Below are 20,322 nucleotides of genomic sequence, written 5' to 3' on the forward strand. Positions count from 1 at the left end.
AGGGTGTATGATCACAGAGGTTTGTTATTGGAGGGTGTATGATCACAGAGGTTTGTTATTGGAGGGTGTATGATCACAGAGGTTTGTTTTTGGAGGGTGTATGGTCACAGAGGTTTGTTATTGGAGGGTATTGTTGTGTGGGCCGCTGAAGAGGAGGTACTGCTGGCCCACCACCACCAGAGGGCGCCCTGCCTGGAGTGCGGGCTCCAGGCACCAGAGGGCGCTACCGCATCATGGGAGTAATCTGGGTGACAGCTGTCACCCATCACCAAACACAGCTGTTTCTACTCAGCACCGAGGTATATCAGGAGGACGGCGTCTCCACCTCAGTGCCGAGATATCGCCTAAGACCAAGGTAACATTCTCTGCAGCATATTCTGTGATTGACAAACTTGTTAAACCTTTCAGGACTGGTGACTACTGAGACCCTCCTTCTTTGGATAAGTACTCACCTTCCTGCTGAACTTTGCCAAGAGGTGGAGGCGGCTTCTCCCCTCTCTGTACTGGGTGCGTTCATCCACTCCTGTGTGTTCTTGCTCTCTCCTGCCAGCAGTACCGGATCCGACGAGCGGAGGCAGTGGCCACCTGGGAATTCGGGACTTGGCGGTTCCAGTATTTCCAGGGTTCGGTGGCAGTGGAGATCTGGGTGGTTCCGGTTCGACTGAGACGGACGTCTCCTATCTTCGAGCCTGCCCACACGACACCAGCGGATTCGACCCTAAACATTGTGTTTGTTATACTACTCGTGCTTGTTTCAGTAGTAAATCTTGTTTTTTACTTCCTCCATTGTCCATTCATTGCGCCCCCTGTTGTGGGTCCGTGTTCCTACACTTTCACAACAGGTATATGATCACAGAGGTTTGTTATTGAAGATCATAACATTGTGTCTATTACTGGAGGCCGTGAGATTGTAGCGGTTTGTCATTGGAGATCGTGCAGAGAGTGCCTTGCTTGGTAGCACACTGACATCAGTGAGTGAATGGGGGAATGTGAGGCATCATTGTAAAGCACTTTGAGCATCATTTGGAAAAGTGCTGCAGGAATGACTTAATTTCCCACAGTGGGAGCGTGGGGCCTCAATCTGGGCCCGATTGTATATCTATTGACAAGGTGACACCTGACACCATTGGAAGAAACCGCTCCCTCTGTGGGGAACAGACCTAAGGCCCCTGGGATTTGGATGCTTCCAGACCTGCATACCTCAAGAGCTGTCCCTCTGCTGTATGGAGCTATCTTGGTGTCGCAGACCAAACAGTCCCCCCACTGCCTTCACTGCGCATGCCTCATTTTACAGAGTGAGCAGCGATTCAGAGATTATCACCTCATTTTCTGCTTAAAACGGTCTCGTTTCTGCTTAAAACTGACTTTAGAATGATTTAAGAGGTTTACTTTGTCATCTGATGGTTAATAATCACATTGTTCCCTTTGATCACTTTGGGTGTACAGAGTCAGACTCAGATGGGCTGGGTTTCATTAATCTCAGGTGATATTTAGGACTTTCTGTAATTTATGATGAAATAATGCTGAATTTATGTGTAAATGATTGGTGTAGAAAAGCTTCAGATACCTGTCGCTGAGATAGATGATGGTTAGGGTGCGGTTTTAAGCAGAAACGAGGCCACAATCAGGGAATTGCTGCTGACGCTCTGAGATGACACGTGGGGGGGGGGGGGGGGGGTGGTTAGTGGGAACCATTCAGTTGGCGACACCGGCTCTCTGGCACTCTGTGTGTCATTTTTAAAAATTGTCCATGCAGCCTTTTTTCTCAAGAACAATTAGTGGTTGAAGATTTGATCCTGTTTTATGAGTCTTAACATTCTCTGAGCTAGTAATAAGTCTTGTGTCTCATGTTGATCAGGTCAAGCCGTGAGGAATGAGGTCCATCCAGATTATGTTCCTTCCATTTTTGACCACAATTCCCCATCAAAAAAAGGCTCGGTTGGTGGTTTTAAAGGAGGAGCCATGAAGCGGTCGCTCCGTAAAGGTAACTGTCAGCATGATACCACGTCTGTCTTGATAAATTAATTACATTTAATATATTTTTAAATGTGTGGTTCAACACAACATTAAATTGTAGGATTTTTTTTTTGCCCCTTGTAAATCTGCTGGTGACTGTTTGGAAGTCTTTGGTATGAGTGAATACCATGTTGGCCAAAATATAACATGGTGCCTTTGGAAATGCACCTGAAAAAGTCATTTTATAATTTTATCATTGCGTCATTTTATAATTGCAGGCTCAATTTTTACACATCATCCACAGCATTGTGGGGTTGTGTAAACACAAGCTCTTCTTTTTTTAATCTTTAGCAGTGTTCTTTTAGAGTCCAGCTGATCCAGGTTTTTTTTTTTTTTTGAACGGGACCAATATGATACTAATATTCTTGTGGGAAAATTTACAGTATCGATGTAAATGCCAATATATGCATAACTAATCTCAATTATTCCTAACATTTCATTATCAAGCCCTTAGAAAATGTAGTTAAGGTTTGATGCTTTTACTGATTAAACATGAACTTTATTATAAATAACTATAAGTACCTATAACTAGAAATATGACCAACAACGTTTGTTGGTCATATAGCGTGATGTACGTTGGTTGAACCAACCAACGTTCGTCACTCTAGCTTCAGTTGGATTGGCAGTCGCTGTGTCACATTCTGCATTTGCATAAAATACACTTTTTGGCTGTTTTGGCCCCGCCTAGATTGCAGCATAGGAGCCACTTGTCTCTTGTCGCTGTAAAACATCCACTGTGACTGAAAATGAATGACAGCTGGTCACTTTGCCTCTGTCTCTTGTAGTTAATGTGATAGGGCTCCCAACAGTGCTTGACAACATTGTAATCAGTGGCATTGGAGCACCCTCTGCTGGAGAAACTACATAATGACACCATTTCCAACAGCCAAAGTGTTTTTCTGCGTTGCTTAATTGGTAAAATAAAAGTTTTGATCTTATGAAAAATAATGCAGATGTTGCTGTGTTTGTGAAAGGCTCATATTGGACATTATGATCACTTTACCGAGGCGTTGCTAGGCCGGTCGTGTAGATTTGCGTCGACGCTACCTGGCTATACCCACCCGCTGTGCATAAACAAATTACATCATAGCGCGCGCGTGCACAGCCCAAAAACTGTCCGCAGAGGAAAAGATAAAAAGGCGAGAAGTGTGTGTTGGTCCCAATATAGATATTCCGGATGATTTTCTCATGGATAGTACGACAATGAACAGCACCCAAAGCAGCCAGCTTGATGAGGACGCACTGCCGAATTTGGAGAGCAGCGCGCGCCAGCCGACACGACAAAAGTTAAAGTGAGCCAACTTTTTATATACGCATTACGCGTTGTGTGTCTCAGTAAGTGATAATAATGCTAATAACATGCATTTGTTGTGCGGTATGCATTTTGTGAGTCCCTCTGTCCATGCCGTTGCCCGCAATGACAGATATTCGCCCTTGTCTAACCCGGGCGAATATCTGTCATTTTGGGCGACTGGGCCTGGACGTTGGGCCATTGAAAATGCATACCGCCCTCCAAAAGCATGTTATTGTATTATTATCAGCCAAATATATCTGCTGCGCTCTGCTTCATTTGTTCATGGCAAAATATTTCTGAAGCAGTGTAGTTGGAGGCATTAATGACACCCCTTAGTGGAGATGTTAGTATCTTTGCAGGCGAGCGGAGGTCCAGGTCTATAACCAGTGACCTACGGTCACGACTGGATGTCTTTGGTACTAGGTCCCTTCGTTGGATCCTTGGTCCCGCTGGGATGACTTTGTGTCAAACGAGTGGTTGCTAAGAGAGATGAGGAGGATCACTTACGTTGTGAGGGAGTGTCAGCTGTGTCATTTAGGCCATGTGGCTCGTTTCTCTGCACATGATCCAGCAGGCAGGTGCCTGAGTGTTGATGACCTCACTAGCTGGAGAAGGTCAAGAGGACATCTGTGGGTCACCTGGCTGCTGCAGATAGGTGGTATTTTCTAGAAGTGGGAATGGACCAGTTGTGTAGCTGGTTTTCTGCTGTCCAGGACCCAAGGTGGTCCTGTGGTGTCATGGATGTGGGACCAGCGCATGCTCCCACACTTGACTAGAGTTGAGGACATAGGTTTACATACATGTTTTTATAAAACTTTCAAACTTAGTTTTCTCCTGCTGCACGTTTTCCATTTTATCAAACATGTTAAAGTCCGTTACAATGTCAGCTAATTCTGAAATGCAGTTATTTCACAATAATGGCTACAGTACAGATTTATTTCAGGTTTTCAGTCCATCAGCAGTGCCTGATGTTGACTCTGTAGATGGCGGTATAGTATTCATACTAAATTAAACCTGGGATCTTTTTGTCTGACAGTGAAAACTGAACGTCATGAGCTGAAAGTGAAGAAGGAGGATGAAGATGAGACACTTCATCCACCGAATCAACCACGGAATTCACCAGCTATAAGAGAAAATATCAACGGGGCAGTTACCATGGAAACCATGGATAGGGTGAAGGAGGCAGTGAAGGTCAAAGAGGAAACGCGGTGGGAACAAATGTACCCCCAGTTAAAAAAGTGTGTAATTGTCGTTGGCCGTGAGAGGTTAAAGAAACTGGAAGGATTTAAGCTGTCGGTAAAGAACAACAAGATGTCAAAAAAAGACGAACATTCAGAGACAAAATTTGATTGGATGGAGCCGTTGGAAATGGATGTAGACAAAAAAGGCCGTGGCAGACCTCGACGCATTATCTACGAAGAATTGAAAACATTTGTGAAGAAGGTGAAAGTCAGTGTTCCTGAGAGCCACGCCAACACCAACAGTGCTGCTCGAGTGTTGAGGCCTCCAGTGTTGAGGCTGCACCATTTCCCCAATCCGGACGGTACAATCAACTCTGACATTCTCTCCCCGACTGAGTCGTCCTTTGGGCACTTGGGCCGCAACAGGAGGGTTTTCCGGCACAAAAAATACAACAACGGTATCAGTGAGAACAACAGCAAAGAAAAAGTGAACAGTGACCACCAGGTCAGTAATGATGTCAGCCAATCAGAAACAGACCACAACTACAGCCTCGCCATCAACATGCAGGACAAGCTCGGCGTCGAGGAGCACGAACCCTGCAGCCAATCACAAGATGTTAGGTAAGGTACCAGTTACACTCACATTTTGGACACAAAATTTAGCTGTACATTTGAGTGTTTTTCACTAAAAGCTATCAAGAAAAAGAAGTAAGTCCTACACAGACCCCGAGAGGTGCATCAGGTCAGTCTGTATCCCCGGATACTGACACACCCTGAGGCTTGCAGGGCCAGTGCATATTCCTGGATACTGACAGATCCCGAGCCTCCCTGGACTCTTGCGTACCCCGGGACATAGGTAATCTGTGGAAAGTGTCAAAATATTATTCAAAAATAGGCTATTCAAAATAAGGTCAGTTTGGTGAACTTGGTCATACAAATTTTTGTCCAATCATGTCATCTTAATGTTGCCTACTGTTTAGGGAATGTTAGTCGGTGGCGTCTCAAATGACAGTAGTAACCATGCTAGCTTGTAATATAATGCAAATAAAGTTCCAGAAGTGGATTATTATATTTTACAGTCAGAAATAAACTGAGGCTTCTTCATCCAAACACAGAAGTTTCAAGTGATTCATTTTGGGTTTGTGAGGCTAGCTCAGCTAATCTGCTTCGCTAGTTTGCACGTTGCTGTGTTGAAAAGTGACACTTTCATCTCGTTTCTGAGTAGAATTTCATGTACCAGCACACTCCTTTAAAGAAAAATGCTTTAAAGTAGACCTGCATTGAAATAAATGCAGTCAGATCTTTGGACCAAAAAATGACTTATATTTACACATAAGATCCTTCTGAATCTAGTAAAGTAAATCTGCAAGCCCAGATCTGTCATTCAACGGAGAAATCTTCATTTGAAAATGACAAATTCACAGCTAACATTTAGCCCTCCGCAAATTGTCCCTCTCATCATGGACGCTGCCGAGACGTCAGGGACAAGACCCTCTCCCAGCATGCATTGCGCGCGCCAACTGTAATTTGTGGATTTACGTCAGTTTGCATCTGCACCTTTTTCTTGTCTTATACGGAAGGGTCTACTTTTTAAAACTTCATATTGTCTTGCGGCACGTTTGGTGAGTACACATTTCTTTTATTTGTGCTTGAAAATTATTTTTGTGGACTTTTTCATACGCCCGTTTGATTGAGTGGTGTTGCATTGAAAATCTACTGTCTTTCACCTCCGGTGTACCGTCGCAGGCTACGGAGGCGGGACCCGCAAAGAATTCAAGTCATTAAAAATATATAAACCTCTCTCAGCGGCCACGGAGCTCTGCGGCTCCGATTACCGAGACGTGCGGCGCTGCGAATTTTGCAGCAAGAAGTCTGTCCTTGCGAGCAACAGGTGTCACCGCGCACACTGCATTAAAATGGCGAGCGTAGTCTCTGGACTTGTGCCAAGTTGGCTGCAACTCCATTCAGTAGACAGAGAGGTGGTGCTGGCTGCACAGCAGACACGGGGGTGTGAGTGCCGCGGCGGAATTTAACGAGCGCATGCACTCGGTAAGCGTATCGGGGTCAGTGAGAGCGAGGCGTCGGGGAATAATGTCGCCCGCTGTCGATGCCGCCGCTGATCTGATCCCCGGATCTGAGCAAGCAGAGCTGTATCTCACATTCATTGCAACTTACTTTTGGATGTTGAAACCAGGATGTGTATAACAGTAACATTACTAAGAGATAAAATCAATTTCAATGCGGGATCGGACTGAAGGCGGGAACGCGTCGTCTTGTCACCGACGTCATGGAAATGATCCGGATGTACAAACTGTTTTCACAGAGGGCTAAATGTTAGCTGCAAATTTGTCATTTTTAAACAAATATTTCTCCGCTGAATTACAAATTTGGGCTTACAGATTTACTTTACTGCATTCACAATGGTCTTATAAATACATATCAGCTATTTCTTTTCTGAAATCTGACCACATTTATTTCAGTGCAGGTCTCCTTTAACATCCATTTTATCTTCATAACGCCAAATTATAATTAAACAGTCGGCTGCTTTATGTAGTTATTTTCGAAATTAAGCTCTTTAAGTATAACTCAATGCTCAGTGCAAATACCCTCGGCCGTATGAGCATAAAAATAGGAAACAGAATGTGACCTTTTAACCTCTTAAAATAGATCCAGGTTAGCCATCTTTGAACTTGTCCAAGGTCTGTGTCCCCAGAATGTCCCCTGTAAATTTGAAGACTCTGGCAGTAACAAGCCTGGATATATGCTGAGCACAGACAGACGGACGGACAGACAAATGGAAAGTCTTCACAATACCCGGTGGCCATATTTTGGCCATCGGTAATGATATGATCTACATTAACTAAAAATATAAAAACCTGAATTGCATCAGTATTTGCTCGTTAGTGTATTTTTCACAGTAACATCTGGTTGCTGTCATTTTCTGCCATCTTTGTTTATCACTTATGTGACTTCATGAATGAGTGAATTTGATGGCAGCCTTTGCAGTGTGCTTATATCATGAACAGGCCTGGTATTTTTCCAGCCTGAGACGGATTTCTGGCTTTTGGATCCGGATATAATGCAGCGGAGGCGACAGATTGTCATGTAATCCCTATGGAAGGATGCATTGTGGCGCCACAAAAGTTCAAGCGATGCGATGGACACGAATGAAGTGATTTTGAGCGATTGGCGTGTTTGTGGCGCAATATCGCGTTGCGTCGCCCTCCTCCCCAAGTTGAAAAATCTGAACTTTTTCATCTTGTCGCGCCGCAATGACCAATCGAGGACTGGATATGTAGTGACATGGAGATGTCTATCTGGAGTTTATACTTGACGTGGACATGTCTCTGGCAGTCAGCCTGTGAGCAGGACTTATGTCCCTTTTGTCTTTTATTTAACACAATTATGACAGCGTTTGAAGGGAGAACGCGAGGAACTGCAGCAGCAGCCAGTGGTTTGTTTTTTTGTTTTTTGTTTTTTTTTTGCCTGCACGCGCGCGAACGAATCGTCCATGAAGATAATTTTATTAATTACACAGATGTATAATAAAACAAATGGTGACTGGTTTATAACACAATTATGACAGAGTTTGAGGGGATGGTCCGCGAATGACGTTTAGCGCCAGGAAATATACTGGTTCTTTGTTTAATAACAGCCGCAAAATATACCCTGTTCTTTGTTTAATAACATGATTTTTCATTGGTCTAGCTCGATGTGATAACCAATCATTGAGCGTGTTTTAATGTGGCTCGATCTGTATCAGAACAAAAATCGAGAGTTACGAATGTAACTACGGTTCTATGAATTCCTGATGACCGCCAGAGGGCGGTGCTTTAGCACCTGGATAACTACATGTGCGCAGCACAGAGGTCAAGAATATATACCAACAAAGTCACACCATTGAATGTGACCTGGGTGACGTCACTGGTTGTCTTTATATACCAGACGCACCCAGCGCTCGCTTCTTTTCAGAATGAACTCGCAAGACTCTGAGTGACAAGCAACTCTGGCGGTCATCCGGAATTCATAGAACCGTAGTTACATTCGTAACTCTCGTTCTATTTCATTCCTCCTGACCGCCAGAGGGCGTTGCTTTAGCACCTGGATGACTTAATACCAACAAGGTCACGAAGAGTCACACTCACCTCGCATCAGCAGTGGGGAGTGGAGGCAGACAACACCGCCGAAGTCACTGCAGGAGGAGCGGCCACATTCAGTCTGTAATAGCGGGCGAAGGTACAGGATGAAGCCCACGTAGCAGCAGCACAACTATCACTCAAAGGGACACCTCTCAGTGCAGCCCAGGAGGTGGACACCCCTCTGGTGGAATGGCACGTAACCTTAGGAGGCTGAAGACCTCTGGACCTGTATACTTGTAAAATGGCATCCACGACCCAATGCGAGAGTCACTGCTTTGAGACAGCACAGCCTCTTTTGTGATCACTGTAACACACAAACAGGGCATCCATTTTCCGGATCCCGGCAGTCGCACTAATGTACTGCTTCAACATTCAGACAGGACACAGGGAACCTGAAACAGATAATCCTGGATCAGAATGTGGGACATACACAGGCAAGGAAACTGGCTGGTTAACATGAAAAGTTGAAATTCTCTTGGGTAGAAAGGACGGATTAGGCCACAGCGTAACCCCAGATCCATCAGAATTCCATCGCAAACAGTCCCCAGCGACTGATAGGGCATGGAGCTCTCCCACTCGCTTAGCCGAAGACAGTGCAAGTAGAAAGGCAGTCTTCACTGACACCCATTTAAGATCAGCACTTTCAACTGGTTCGAAAGGGGATAAGCTTAAACCCTCCAGGACTAGAGGAAGGTCCCATGAAGGTACGCGTGCAAGCCTTGGAGGCCGCAAACATAGAGCACCTTTCAAAAAACGACACACTAAGAGGTGTGAACCCACTGACCGGCCATCAGCGTAGACGTGCCGGGCAGAGATTGCAGCAACATAAACCTTCAAGGTAGCGACAGAAAGTCCTTTCTCCAGCAGTTCTTGTAAATATTTGAGGAGAATAGGCACAGGGCAATGCTCCGGGTCTAACTTTTGTTTCTCACACCACCGCGCAAACAGCTTCCATCTGTTGTCATACAAAGCCCTGGTAGAAGCAGCACGTGAATTAAGGATAGTCTGAACAACAGCCTGGTCACAAGAACTTAACAAGGAGTCTGTCCCCTCAACGGCCACACATACAGTTGAAGGCGTTCTGGGTGAGGGTGCCAAATCCTCCCCTGTAGCTATGACAACAAATCCTTCCTCTCCGGGAGAGCCCATGGTTCTCCCTTGAGGAGTTTGTAAATCTTGGGAAACCAAATCCTCCCAGGCCAGAATGGAACAACCAGCAGCACCCTGTGGCTGCTCTGATCTATCCTGTGCAGTGTCAACATCAGCAGCGGAAGGGGAGGGAAGGCATAAAGGAGGCAATCCGGCCACGGGTGAGCCAATGCATCCTGCCCCAGCGGGCTGTCTGGTTCCAAGAGGGAGTACCATCGTGGGCAATGTGTCGAGGTGCTTGAAGCGAAAAGGTCCACTTCCGCTGCACCATATTTCTGCCAGATCATTTGGACCACAATTGGGTTCAGTCTCCACTCTCCCGGTGGTGGTTTCTGTCTGGAGAGGAAATCCGCTGCGCTGTTTTGTACACCGGGCAGATGAACTGCTCTGACACTCTGAAGGCGAGGCAACGCCCATAAGAGAAGCTTCCGAGTTTCTGCCAATGAGTGATTGGACCTGGTGCCCCCCTGATGGTTTATGTGATAGACTGTTGACGTGTTGTCCGACCGGACAAGAACATGTCTTCCTCTCAGGGCCGGGGGGAAATGCTTGAGAGCCAGTCGCACAGCGCGAAGCTCCAGCACGTTTAAGTGCTGGAGTCTCTCCTGGGGACTCCAGACACCCCTCACCATCCTGTGATTCCACACGGCCCCCCAACCTTTGAGTGATGCATCTGTAACAACCACCTCTCGGCGAGAAGGAACAGAGCCTAGAGGGACACCCTTGCAGATGAAGTCCACGTTCCCCCAGGGTTTGAGGTGCAGAAGGCACTGGTTGGAGAGTCGTACAAGCCTGTGCTGATGCAACTTTGAGTTGAGGCCTAGGTTGTTGATCCAAATCTGTAGGGGACGTAAGAACAGAAGTCCCAAAGGTACCACTAGCGACATTGCAGTCAATTTGCCCATCAACCGGAGCAGCAAACCAAAAGGCAGCGTCACAGCCCGTTGAATGTGTGAGACAAGACGAATTACATTGTCCACTCTTTGCGGGGATGGCGATGCAGTCATAGTCAGGGAGTTGATGGCAATGCCGATGAAGGTCGTTTGTTGACTGGGAACAAGAGAACTCTTTGCAAAGTTCACTGTGAGTCCTTAATGAGAGACATGGTTCAGTAGAAGAGCTGTGTCATTGTGCGCCTGCTCCTGAGTGAGCGCAGACAAGCCAATCGTCATAGTAGGGTAGGATTCTTAATCCAAGAGCTTGCAGTGGGGCTAGTGCTGCAGCCATACATCTGGTAAATGTATGAGGGGCAAGAGAGAGGCCGAAAGGAAGCACCCTGAACTGGTATGCCTGACCTTCGAAAGCAAAGCGGAGAAACTGCCTGTGATGAGGTGCCACTGGCACATGGAAATAGGCGTCTTTTAAGTCAACACTTGTGAACCAGTCTCCTGGTGTGATAGTTTGAAGGACGTCTACTGTGTGGAGCATGTGAAACTGCAGCACTTTGATATAACGATTCAGATGTCGGAGATCGAGGATAGGACGAAAGCCGCTATCCTTCTTTGGAACAAGGAAGTAAATTGAATAGAACCCCCTGAGCTGGTCTGAACTGTGAACTGGCTCTATGGCCCCCTTCTCCAGGAGTTCCAAAATCTCCCGTTGTAGGGCAGCAGACTGCACCGAGTTGGAAACAACAGTCATCCTCACCCCGTTGAACTTTGGAGGACAACATCTGAACTGAATTCTGTAACCTTCGAACAAGGTTGAAATGACCCATGGGTCTTGAACTTGAGCCTCCCAGTGGCTGAGTTGATTTCGTGAAAAATGGCTGGGGACCAAACATTGGCAGTCAGACCCGACCACCTCTGCCTCGCATCCCTGAGGACCTCTGGGTGCGATTACTGGAAGCTCTGCGAAACCGTTCAGGTCTCGGGGGTCTGCCCGTAGGCTCACGAAAGGCAGGCTGCTGGGAGAGCTGGCCCTCAACTGCAAAAACACGTGCAGCTCTGGGAGTCGGCAGAAGCCTGGATGTAGAGTGAAAAGCTGTAGCACGTCTGACTGGCTGAGGTCTGGAAGACCGGTGTAGGTCAACAAATTGTTGCCGAGATTTACTAGCCTCAACAGCACGCTCCAAAGTTTGTTGGGCCGCAGGTCCAAATACTTGGCCTGGAAGAACCGGCAGCGAACGGAGTGTGCCTCTGCAGGATTCGGATAGGGGGACTGTGCAAGCCACACCTAACGTCTAGTGATGGTAAGGGTTGACATCAGTCTGCCAAGCTCTCTGGACATATAAGCAAAGGTTTGGAGTGAGGCTTCACTAAGACTTTGCGTAGCATCATCAACCTCTGCCTCCCTCAAAGACTTTGAGAGGGCAAGGGCTAAATGGGACAGTGAGTTACCTAGGCGACCGATGCGAGCAGCTATGTCATAGCTTTTGGTGAGGAGGTCATCAGTGACCCTACACTGAGGACGTGGGCAGCGGGCATCCGGCCGAGCAGCATCAGCTGGCGCCACAACCAGGTTCGCAATAATGCTGTCAACGGCGGGCATATGGTTCAGACCATACTGCGCTGAATCACACATAGAGCTAAGGGCTCTGCAGTCCTGTGATAGATGGGTCAATGATTTGGGGTCCGCCCAACATCGGTGGAGCTCCTCGATATATGGTTGTGAAACTGGAATGTTGAACTCAGGCTTCTGAGTGACTTTGAAAAAGGCACTTGAAGCGGTGGTTTCCGCAGGGGCATTGTCGACCCCAAGCCTGGATAAAGCCAACTGAACAGCTTGCTTGACAAAGGATAGTCCAGGTCCGGTTTGCGGCATGGACTCTGCCTCAGAGGTATGAGAGCCCACTAATGAATGGCTTGGAGAAAGACCCCTCTCATCCTCATCCTCCACACAGTTTATATCACTTGTCATACAAGGAATCAGTTGCAGCAATAGACACGACATCTTCCTCCTGCTGAGTAACTACATTGGTCTGATCAGCCTCATTAGGGACAACAGGAACTGTCACGGCATCCCTAGGCTGTAGATTCAGAAGCAAGGACTTAATCTGAGCAAACTCAGAAGTCAACGTTTTGACCTTTTCAGCCAAAGCATGGTCATGAGTAACCTTCTTAGCAGAAGGGGCTCCTGCATGTGGGCGTTTACGGCGCATTGGTTCCTTCCTGGGGCTGGAGGCCAAAGTCGCACTAGATATTCCACTTTCCAATGCCGCAAGTCTAGCAGATCTCTCTGCCAGTGGCATGCTGGCACAGTTAAGGCAGGCATCACCAGTCAGGGCTTCCCTCAGGTGTCTGATCCCAAGACAGGAGGGGCAAAACATATGTCCATCATCTGGGCTCAAGGGAGCCAAACAGGTACTACAACCATGCAACAAAGGCCCTGTCAACATTGTGGACTGCGTGCAGATGGCTAACGCAAGCCCTGATGGTTACAAATGGAAAGACAAAGCGTGAATCACACACAGTGTAAATAGTAACACGAGGCACGGAGCATGAGGCACTCACAGCCGTCGACTTGACACGAGGCATGGAGCGTGAAGCACTCACAGCCACAGACTCGACACGAGGCACAGAGCGTGAAACACTCACAGTGTAAAAGCTAATACAAGGCCCGGAGCGTGAAACACTCACAGCCACAGTAATAACACGATGCACACAGCCGAAAAACTCACAGCCCAAGTGCTAAGTCACTTAGAGCAACGATGACAACACTAGCTGCTAGCGGAGCTGTTAAACTTAGCAAATGGCGGCAGTGCAGACGAAGTACTTCAAGGAGTGGAAAACACTCACGGCAAGCCCCACACAGTACACTATACTGGTTCTGATACACACTACCACGTAGTTAACAGGGTTAGTGACACAACTAAACAAATAGCCAACTTTCATCGAAACAACACAGCTAATGTGCACAGAGAAAAATACCCAGCAGGGCAGCGGCAAAGGCGCGCACCCGGCATTTAGGAAGGTGTACTCACGACAGGCGTGAAAGAATACAAAAAACGGTGAAGCCGTGTCTCGCAGCCTCTGGAGGACGTGTGCAGTGCATGTAGCTCCAACCGAAGGTGGGTTGTGAGGGTATAAGTGAGAGCGGCAATCGCAGCTAAATGCGTTCTCAACCTCTAAGAATGCGAGAATGTAGAAAAGAAGCGAGCGCTGGGTGCGTCTGGTATATAAAGACAACCAGTGACGTCACCCAGGTCACATTCAATGGTGTGACTTTGTTGGTATATATTCTCGACCTCTGTGCTGCGCACATGTAGTTATCCAGGTGCTAAAGCACCGCCCTCTGGCGGTCAGGAGGAATGAAATAGAACTTTTCTTAGCATTTTGCAGGCACCTGTTAGACAAAGCGATCAAATTGAAGAAAGAGATTATTTAGTGGATATTGATTTTGACCAGTGCAGCCCATTGCTGTAAGTAGTATTTTATGTTGTTTTATCTGTTTTGACACCACTGGTGTCAAATATGTGTATCTATATGAACAAAGTTATTGAAAAGCCATTTTATATTTTAGTCTGTAAAGTTTAGTTCATTACAAACACTACTCTGATGTTCTGATTTACTACAGTACTGATGATATGTTTTATTAAATTACAGTTCTCATAGCTTCATTGTTTGTGGTTATTTTATTTTTGCTTTAGAAAACTGCATTGTAAAACACAAACACTTGACCTCAAAGATGGTAATGATTGTTTAAAACCTTTAACATTGGGTGTTCCTGAGAGCTTTCTAAACAGGTTTGAAAGGGCCTAAAATCGCAGCCCCCAGTCTGGATTTTTTTTTTTTTGATTATGTCTCTCACAGTGGACATGCACCTAAGATGAAAATGTCAGACCCCTCCATGATTTCTAAGTGGGAGAACTTGCAAAACCACAGGGTGTTCAAATACTTATTTTCCTCACGGTATAAGTTAAAACAATACTTAATTAAATATGAAAATTAATTAAATACCTCAAAAAGGACACCACCTGGATACCGTAGGAACTTGGATCATGATATGATCGATATTAATCAGTCTTTGATCTGAAACGCATAAATTTTGGATATGATTGATTAAACATCTGTCTTCAGCTGGACACGACAAATAACTGGCATAATATTTACAGATTGATTTACATATACACAGGTACAAACAAATGTGACAGAATTTGACAGGATGAGTAATGATTCATAGTTTTATTACTGAGACAATATGTTGATGATGAGACATGAACAACTAGGAAAAAAGGAAAGAAAGAGGCATTAAATATGAGCAGTTTAATCTCGTATAGCAATTTAATAAGAATAAACCTGGTTACAATTCATGCAGTGAGTCTTGGATTCACAAATTGTTGTTTTTATTATTATTTAGAAAAATAACCAAAGAAAGACACTTTGCATCACTGACAGCAAAGACCATCAGAACAGCTGAAGGTTCATTTATCTCGGCTTTTTGAATGAGGTGGATTGTGAGTTTTGACATGCTCAATGGCACAGAGTGTTAGGACACAAATGCAGGGTTCAGAAATCAGCATTACAGAGTTTAATGTCAGTCCAGGCAGAGTTTGGTACACAAAAAGGCAGGCCAAAAAAGAATGACAGTAGTTGAGAAAGAATCCAAAAACACAGGCAGACAGGTCGATACACGAGTAAGCAAAACAGGACTGGAGTACTTAGAGGACAAACACTTCAAGAGGCACAAGGCACAACAATCTCGCAACTGGAAGAGGAAAAGGGAGTGACTAATATAGTAGGAGTGATAATGAGGAAATGCAGGACAGGTATGAGAGGAAGATGCAGGAACTGGGGCGTGGCAAGCAGGAAGAGAGGACAGGACGGACACACCCTACACCAGAAAAGAGAAAAAAAAAATAACCAGAGCGAGAAAATAGACACCAACACACAATAAGCCCCACCGTCCCAATCATGACAAATTGATGAGGTCCGGTGCTGATCGGCCATTTGCTGGCCTTCTTTAATTGATCTGCGTTGAGGTAAAACCCACCGGGTCTCCCAGATGACTACAGGCGTGGATCAAGCTTGTTTTCCCAGGAAGACCAAACGTGATAGTTTGGCACTTCTACAGTAGCTTGGTTCACGCTGACCGGCTCAGCATGAAGGTTTCGGTGTTTGGCATCAAAAATACTCCCGCAGCTTCGAAAACCCGTGGAAATTCAATTTAAAGTCTTTGTAAAAATGTAGAAAAAGTTCAAGTGTTTGCAAAGAAAGATGTGTAGAAAAATTTAAGTTAACAAAAACACTTGGCATTAAGTGGAAAATGAAGAATTTGGAGACTCATAAATTCACTCTTAATTTGAAAAATTCAGAACTCGGAAGTTGTCTTCAAATTGCAGAGGATTTGATCCATGCCTTAAAAGTTATTAAAACGGGTGCATCAAACAACAAAAGTTACAGAACCAAAAGAAATGGTACGAAACAATGAAAGAAAAGCCCCGAGCTAAGACTAAAGCCACCTTGACACTTGCACAAATTTAATCCCGCACTGGTATGCAAGGTTGCGTGCCAATGAGTAAACTTGTCATAATCTGTTGTAAGATCTACGTAGGTGAAATGTGTGCAGCTGTGTACCAGTGTACAAACAAAATTTTGAAATGTTCAAAATTTCTGGCACACATAAATTTCGTGCCACTTCGCAAACACTGTGTGTGTGTGTGTGTGTGTGTGTGTCAATGTGTCATTGCATGCAGGGCTTCTGAATTTGAAATTAGATTATGAAGACATGTTACATCTATAATATACACAACTGGGTCATTACATGTCAAATCACCCAGTTCTGAAAAAAATCCCAGGTCACCCTCAGTCCTGAGTTGTCAATTTAATATGATGTTGCTATGGCAGAGCAATGGTGAAATGCCAAATATTAGGACCAAATCTTGAAAAGGTTTGCAGCTACAGCCCAACAATACGAGGTCTATTAGAAAAGTATCTGACCTTATTATTTTTTTTCAAAAACCATATGGATTTGAATCACGTGTGATTACATCAGACATGCTTGAACCCTCGTGGGCATGCGAGAGTTTTTTCACGCCTGTCGGTTACGTCATTCACCTGTGGGCAGTCTTTGAGTGAGGAGTCGCCCACTCTCGTCGATTTTTTTTCATTGTTTAGGAATGGCTCAGAGACTGCTGCTTTGTTTGATCAAAATTTTTTCAAAACTGTAAGGCACAACTGAGTGGACACCATTTGATAAATTCAGCTGGTTTTCGGTAAAAAATTTTAACGGCTGATGAGAGATTTTGGTCTGGTAGTGTCGCCGTAAGGACGGCCCACGGCGCCTGACGGCGATCTGCGCTTCGAGGCGGCAGCGTCTCGCCGTTTCAAGTTGAAAACTTCCACATTTCAGGCTCTGTTGACCCAGTAAGTTGTCAGAGAACAGAGAACTTTCAGAAGAAGTCGGCATGAGGAGTTTATTCGGACATTCCATTGTTAACGGACATTTTGTAATGAAAGAACGTGCAAGCAGAGTTGCATGTCGGGCCAGACCCGACCGCGGGGGGTCGCGACAGGAAAAACACCTCCGTTGGAAACCTTAATGGGCAAGTTGGAACATGCCCAAGCTGTTAAACAATTTCTCAGTTACTCACTTATTGAAAGCCATCAAAAGCCGCCTGAATTTTACAAATGGTTTTCAACACGGAGGTGTTTTTCCTGTTGTGGCGCACACAGATTTGCTGAGTCGTCACGGAAACGACTCGGCGAATTTGCGCGCACGTCTTTCATTAAAAAATGTCCTTAAACAGTGGAATGTCCGCATAAAGTCCTCATGCCGGCCTCTTCTGAATCTTCTCTGTTCTCTCACGACGTCCTGGGTGAATTAAGCCTTAAATTAGGATGTTTTCAGGTCGAAACAGGCCGACGGCGGCGCCTGGAAGCGCTGCGCGACGTCCCGCTCCGTGGGAAGTCCTTACACCGACAGAAACACCCCATAATCTCTCATCAGCCGTTAAACTTTTCACCAAAAACCAGCTTAATTTCTCGAATAGTGTCCACTCGGATATTCCTCACAGGTCCAGAAAAAATTTTGATAAAGCAACGCACACCGTCTCGAGCAGCGTGTGAAACAAAGGAATTCAGCCGAGAAGGCGGGACCACATCTCACTCAAGGCCTGCCCACAGGGAAATGATGTCACCGACACGCGTGAAAAAACTCACGCATGCGCACGAGGGTTCAAGCATGATTGGTGTAATCGCACGTCATTCAAATCCATATAGTTAAAAAAAAATAAAAGGGTCGGTTTATTATCTAATAGACCTCGTATTTGTTGGATTTTCCACATTTTAAGAAAACAGTGATTTCTACCAAATGTAGACATTAATAACTAGCCTCTCATTAGTTTCCCAGCTTTGAAACTACACATCCTAGCCTAACTTAATGTAGAGTTGGAATATGAAGTCAGTTTTAGTGTATCCCAAACTTTTACATGTCGTCTGTATATCTGCTTGCTCAAAAATCCCTCAAAGATACCAGCTGTGGTCTTAAAATTATTTTTTACAATGATTTATGATGTGTTAGAGCATATCTATTAAGTGAAATCATATATCAGTCTGTTTGGAGCAAAATGTCAAGTAGTGAAAAATATGCTAATATTTTGAATACATGAAAATGGGCCATTTTCCAAAAGGCAGTGTGGTTATTTGAGCATCATATTCATATTTATATCATGTATTCTTACCCATCTCAAGATGGTATGTTCCAAGAAATGGTGTTGATTCTGAACTTCCTTCTTGTGGTCTGCGCCTGCATAGCGCTGGTGTAATATGTTCTTGTCTTTCAGTGAATTCGATGAATCTACATTTGGTAGAAATCACAGTTTTCATAAAATGTGGAAAATCCAACAAATACTCGTATTGATTGGGGTGTAGCTGCAAAACTTTTCAAGATTTGGACCTAATATTTGGCATTGCACCATTACTCTGGCAGAGGAACAAAAGATCAAATTGGGAACTCAGGACTGAGGGGTGACCTGGGAGCCCCTGGGTGACTTGAGATGGAATGACCTAACTTTCATTTTTTTAAAATTTTATTTATTTAGTTTATATAGCACCATATCACAAAAACACTGCCTCAAGGTGCTTAACACAAGTAAGGTCTAACCTTACCAACCCCTAGAGCAAGCACACAGGCGACAGTGGTAAGGAAAAACTCCTTGTGATGATTTGAGGAAGAAACCTCAAACAGACCAGACTCAAAGGGGCGACCTCTGCTTAGGCCATGCTACCAAATAGGTTTACAATACAGAACACAACACAACAACAATTGATGAGAGTCCATGCAGGCATCCAGTCCACCATCGGGGTTTTATTGATGCAGGGAGATCATTCCACAGAACAGGGGCACGATAAGAGAAAGCTCTGTGACCTGCAGACTTTTTGTTCACCCTAGGGACACAAAGTAGTCCTGCACCCTGAGAATACAGAGCCTGGGCCGGTACGTAGGGTTTAAGTAGGTCAGCTAAGTCAGGAGGGGCCAGTCTGTGAACTTTTTATGGGTTAACTAGCTGAGTTACCTGTTCTACCCAAAGACTTTTAACCATGTCATTGTATACTTCAAGTTACTTTAGTTAAGGTATAGTAAGTTGCATTGCATTGTGTGTATGTTGTCATTAATATTCATAGAGCAATTTGTGACATTCATAAGACTTCGTGTGAATGATGATTAAAAAGGTGATAGCATGTCATATCACTGCAATGCTGTGGAATATATAATGTTCTTAGTGTGTGTGCAGATGTTTCCCAGCTCTATTAGATTTCATCTGTTTAGCACTTGGGGTTTTATGACCAAACGCCCCCTGCTTCTTTGAAGGCATATCAACAGTCTGCATGCTGTACACAGAAGGTACATTTTAAGTAAAAAAAAAAAACGTACACCTTAACTGGCATGCAGTGCGCACTGGCCTGTTTGGGTTCTAATTAAAGTCCACCCTCACCAGCTGCTACTACGTAGTAAGAAAAGGGTGATGCTTGCTACCTGCCCTGAGTGTGAACTGTGAAAATAAGGTCATGATCTAATATATAAGGCTGACCGTGTGTGTGTGTTTGCACACGTGCGCTTTCTACCTAAGGGCTCCAGTGACGTCCCTCTTGGTGCCCCCAGTCATCATACTAAGTTTGGTGTCGATCGCTTAATCACTGTGGAAGTTCACCCCGAACACAAACCGTACCGCGTTCATACATACATACATACATTGCCTTTTATATATATAGAGATAGACAGCAGAACCTTAAAATCTGATCTCACAGGGACAGGAAGCAGTGAAGAGATGCCAAAATGGGTATAATGTGGTCAAACTTTCTGCTTCCTGTCAAGAGTCTGGCAGCAGCATTTTGAACCAATTGGAGAGCCCTAATGCTGGACTGCGGTAAACTAGAAAATAGATCATTGCAGTAGTCCAATCTAGAAGAGACAAACGCATGAATCAGGGTCTCAGCATCAGCCATAGACAGGATGGGACAAATCTTCCGTATATTTTGCAGGTGGAAGAAAGCAGTCCTCGTAATATTTCTAATGTGGAGGTCAAAGGACAACATAGGATCAAAAATTACCCCAAGGTTCCTCATTTTGTCAGTGTGATATGTGTATGACACGTGAGCCTAGG

General features: G+C 45.0%; 1 protein-coding gene across 2 annotated transcripts in view; it reads left to right on the forward strand.

Annotated features, from left to right (window-relative positions):
• Positions 1-1,837: 1,837 nt before the first annotated feature.
• mbd1a (methyl-CpG binding domain protein 1a) overlaps positions 1,838-20,322 on the forward strand; it is a 65,012-nt gene continuing 46,527 nt past the window's right edge. For both annotated transcript variants that reach the window (XM_034171851.1, XM_034171852.1), the window contains exons 1-2: positions 1,838-1,984; positions 4,347-5,112. In XM_034171851.1, the coding sequence (XP_034027742.1) occupies positions 1,963-1,984; positions 4,347-5,112 (788 nt within the window). In that variant the 5' untranslated portion in view covers positions 1,838-1,962. The remainder of the gene's footprint in view (positions 1,985-4,346; positions 5,113-20,322) is intronic.

This window comes from Thalassophryne amazonica, chromosome 6 (genome assembly GCF_902500255.1).
Source record: "Thalassophryne amazonica chromosome 6, fThaAma1.1, whole genome shotgun sequence".
NCBI classification, from domain to species: Eukaryota; Metazoa; Chordata; class Actinopteri; order Batrachoidiformes; family Batrachoididae; genus Thalassophryne; species Thalassophryne amazonica.